Consider the following 3,213-nt stretch of genomic DNA (forward strand, 5'->3'; position numbering starts at 1 on the left):
ACTCCTGAGCAGACTGCGGTTGTCTTTGCTCTTTTTTTCTCTTACTATAGACATTAATAGGCATTTAAAATATTAGCTGCACTCAGAACAAAGGCACTCACCCTCTAGGTATGTTTTTCACAATGCCTGCATTGTATTTTTTTTCCAGGTCAGCACCATAAGAAATACCAGTGGCTACTATCGTCTGTAATCAAATAAAACAAGTTTTAGTACTGAAAAACTGCTCATGTCCTCCTGCAATGAGCTTCATATACTATGTTGTTATTTGCTTACCACAATGACTTCTATAGGAATGGGAATCGGAATCTTGTGTTTGAATCGATCATTTATTTCTTTAACTGCCATGCAGACAACAATGGTCAGGAGGCCAGCAACAAGATCTGCAATGTTGGTGGTACCAATTCTTTCAAATATTTCTATGAGGGTCTGAAAAAAAGTCAAAGGCAATATAAGATACTTTAAATTGCACTTAAGTGAGAGAATAGTCCAGGCAAAGTAGCTGCCATGAAAACCTTAAAGGTGGTCAGGGGCTACCTATTCCATTTGCTTATGTATACAGGCCTAAGGAATTTGACTAGGAACACAAGTTTCTTTAATGCAGTATCAAGCTTTCACTGAATCAGTGGATGGATTTCATGGGGAACTTACCTAAAAAAGCAGAACCATGAGAACTTTCTGTGATGATCTCTTAGGATTTCTAACTTCTATATAATTAATATTAAGTAACAAGGGGTAGATCCCGCCTCTATTCAGAAAATTTGAGAAGAAAGAGGATAGATGATGGAGCTTCATACTCCTTGCCCAGACACAAAAAATATCCATCCATGGTGCTCAAGCAACAGCTACCAGATGCACATTTAAAACACTGGCTAGGTACAGACATTTAAAAAACCCCCAAGGCAGAATAGATCTAAGTTACAGTTTTCTGCAAGCAGCATAGTTTAGATTGGTAGACACACATTCACCCTTTGGAGAAGGGGGAAGGGGACAAATCTTAGACTGGGTTACATCATTTTTAAACCAGTCTGTGTGTGATGAACTTCTGTTCTGTTATGTATATACACCAGTTTTTGATCACTTACACCGGTGAAAAAGTGGAAAGCCTGTACCTGGCCATTGGCTAAGTCACCGCTGGAAACACTGGGTCTGGAATTCTATTTCTTTTTGATTGTGCAAGTCAGTGGTACTCAATCTCTTGACCCTCTGGCCAGATGAGTGGCGTGGGGCCCATCTGCGGGCCAGATCGAGTCCTGGGGACCCAGTACTGATACATCCTGGTCCCCCACACCAGGATTGGGCCCTACCACTGCCCATTCCCAGCCCTGCATGCTGGGATTGGATACTGGATCCAGTATGCAGGGCCTGGGGCTCCCTGTGGACCAAGAGATTTGGCAGCAGGGGACTTGTGCTCCCCCCTCTGCCCCAAATTTCTGGTCCTGGGGGGAGCTCCACAGGCCAGATGACATGGTGCCATGGGCCAGAGACAGAGCACCCCTAGTCAAAGTGGCAGTTTTTTTGTCATCTACATGGCATTTTTGGCACCTACATGCAGATAGCTATTCCATTCCTGGATGCATAACTCTGTGTGCATAGACAACTGCATACACATGTATGTGGACATGTGCCCCCGCAACAAAATGGTGGAGAAGGAAGGCCCCCTATGTTTTAACCTCAGTAGCTAAGTGGCTCGCCGGGAAAGGTGCAAACCCAGGCTCTAAGCCACTCTTGACCAGAGGGCATTTGAACCTGCCTCTCCCTGACTTTAACAAGTGCTCTAATCATCACACCCCAAGTCAGGCATTACCCCAAACCTTCTCTGGCATTCCTTTTGGAGCTGGGCCTCTACCCCTTGGGTTTAATATAGTCATTGGGTAACATGAATGAACCGTAGACGGGAAAGTTTCTGCTTCGCTGGGAAGTAAGGCCCTAAGCTAGAAGTTAGAGCCCCCACTTTTCCAACCACCAGTCACCATACTAAGCCATATATACTCTGCCTTGCTGTCTTCCTCCTGGCTCCACATTTCCCGCTCTCCTGGCTGCCCAGGGGGCCAGCTTCAAAAGTAGTACTAGAGAGGGTCCTAGAAAATACATGAGTGGCTGGGTGGTTAGAGCACTATGCTGGGAAGTCAGAGTGTTGCAGTGAGGAAGGACTAACACCTGTGTCTCTGACCTTATGGTGAGTACCCCAGCCCCCTCGCCCTCCCTTCTTCTGTGTCTAATACATGCTAGTTGTGGGTTTGTGACAGACCATGTTTTTCAGGCCTTAGATGCCGTTATGTATCCACAAGGGGTGATGCATGTAGCCTGGTACATACACTTCCAGTGCAGAGCCTTCTGTGTATGTACTAGTATGCGAGCCCAATTACACAGCCACATTGGCAAGAAACTGAATATCTACCTCTGTGTAAGTGAATCAAATGCCATGTAGATATCCAAAACCCATCACTTAACTAACAAGAAATAGAGTTCCTCCACACACATGCTCAACGGACGGTCTGTGGAGTAAGAACTTGCTCAGCTTCCCTACTGCCTGGCAAACAAGACTTATGAAGAAAAGGTGAAAAAACAAAAGTTATTTAGTCTGGAAGAGAGAAGACAAAGTGGGGATTTGATAACAGTTTTAAAATACCTGAAGGGTAATTATAGAAAGGACAGAGATAGCTGTAGGGGACAAGAGGCAATGGACTCAAGCTGCGGCAGAGGTTGGAAATTAGGAGGAACTTTCTGACTATGAGGGTGGTCAAGCCTCAGTGGAACAGGCTACCCAGACTAACTGTGGAGTCTCCATCCCTGGAAAGTCTCAAGAACAGGGTAGGACAGACACTTGCTTAGGATGGTGTTGCCAGGGATGATCCTGCCTTGAACAGGGTGCTGGACTAGATGACTTAATGGGCGCGTCCACACGAGAGCTCACATGCCTCTTGCCCTGCCTCAAACCCCTTTGAGGCGGGGCAAGAGGCACGTGCAGGAACGAAAAATATGTTCCCAGGGAGAAAATTAGACCCCTGGATATCCAGGGGTCTTAATAAATAAATAAAATAGACATTTAAAAAAGCGGTGCAACCGGAGGCTGGGTGCTCCACAGAGACACTCTGGCTGCCAGAGTGTCTCTATGGTTGCCCCTCGCCCTGGTGCCGATGAGTAAGGGGTCGGGGGACTGGAGGAGGGGGGGAGGGGACCATGGAGGGGGACCTCCAATGGCCCTGCCCCCTC

At 46.6% G+C, this 3,213-nt stretch overlaps 1 protein-coding gene across 1 annotated transcript in view; it reads right to left on the reverse strand.

The window, feature by feature from the left end:
- SLC26A4 (solute carrier family 26 member 4) overlaps positions 1-3,213 on the reverse strand; it is a gene marked incomplete at its 5' end in the record, with an annotated part of 40,543 nt that overhangs the window by 24,186 nt on the left and 13,144 nt on the right. Inside the window, 2 exons of the mRNA XM_025207377.1 lie at positions 102-184; positions 274-426. Of these exons, the coding sequence (XP_025063162.1) occupies positions 102-184; positions 274-426 (236 nt within the window). The remainder of the gene's footprint in view (positions 1-101; positions 185-273; positions 427-3,213) is intronic.

Source organism: Alligator sinensis, unplaced genomic scaffold, assembly GCF_000455745.1.
Source record: "Alligator sinensis unplaced genomic scaffold, ASM45574v1 scaffold100_1, whole genome shotgun sequence".
Taxonomy (NCBI): domain Eukaryota; kingdom Metazoa; phylum Chordata; order Crocodylia; family Alligatoridae; genus Alligator; species Alligator sinensis.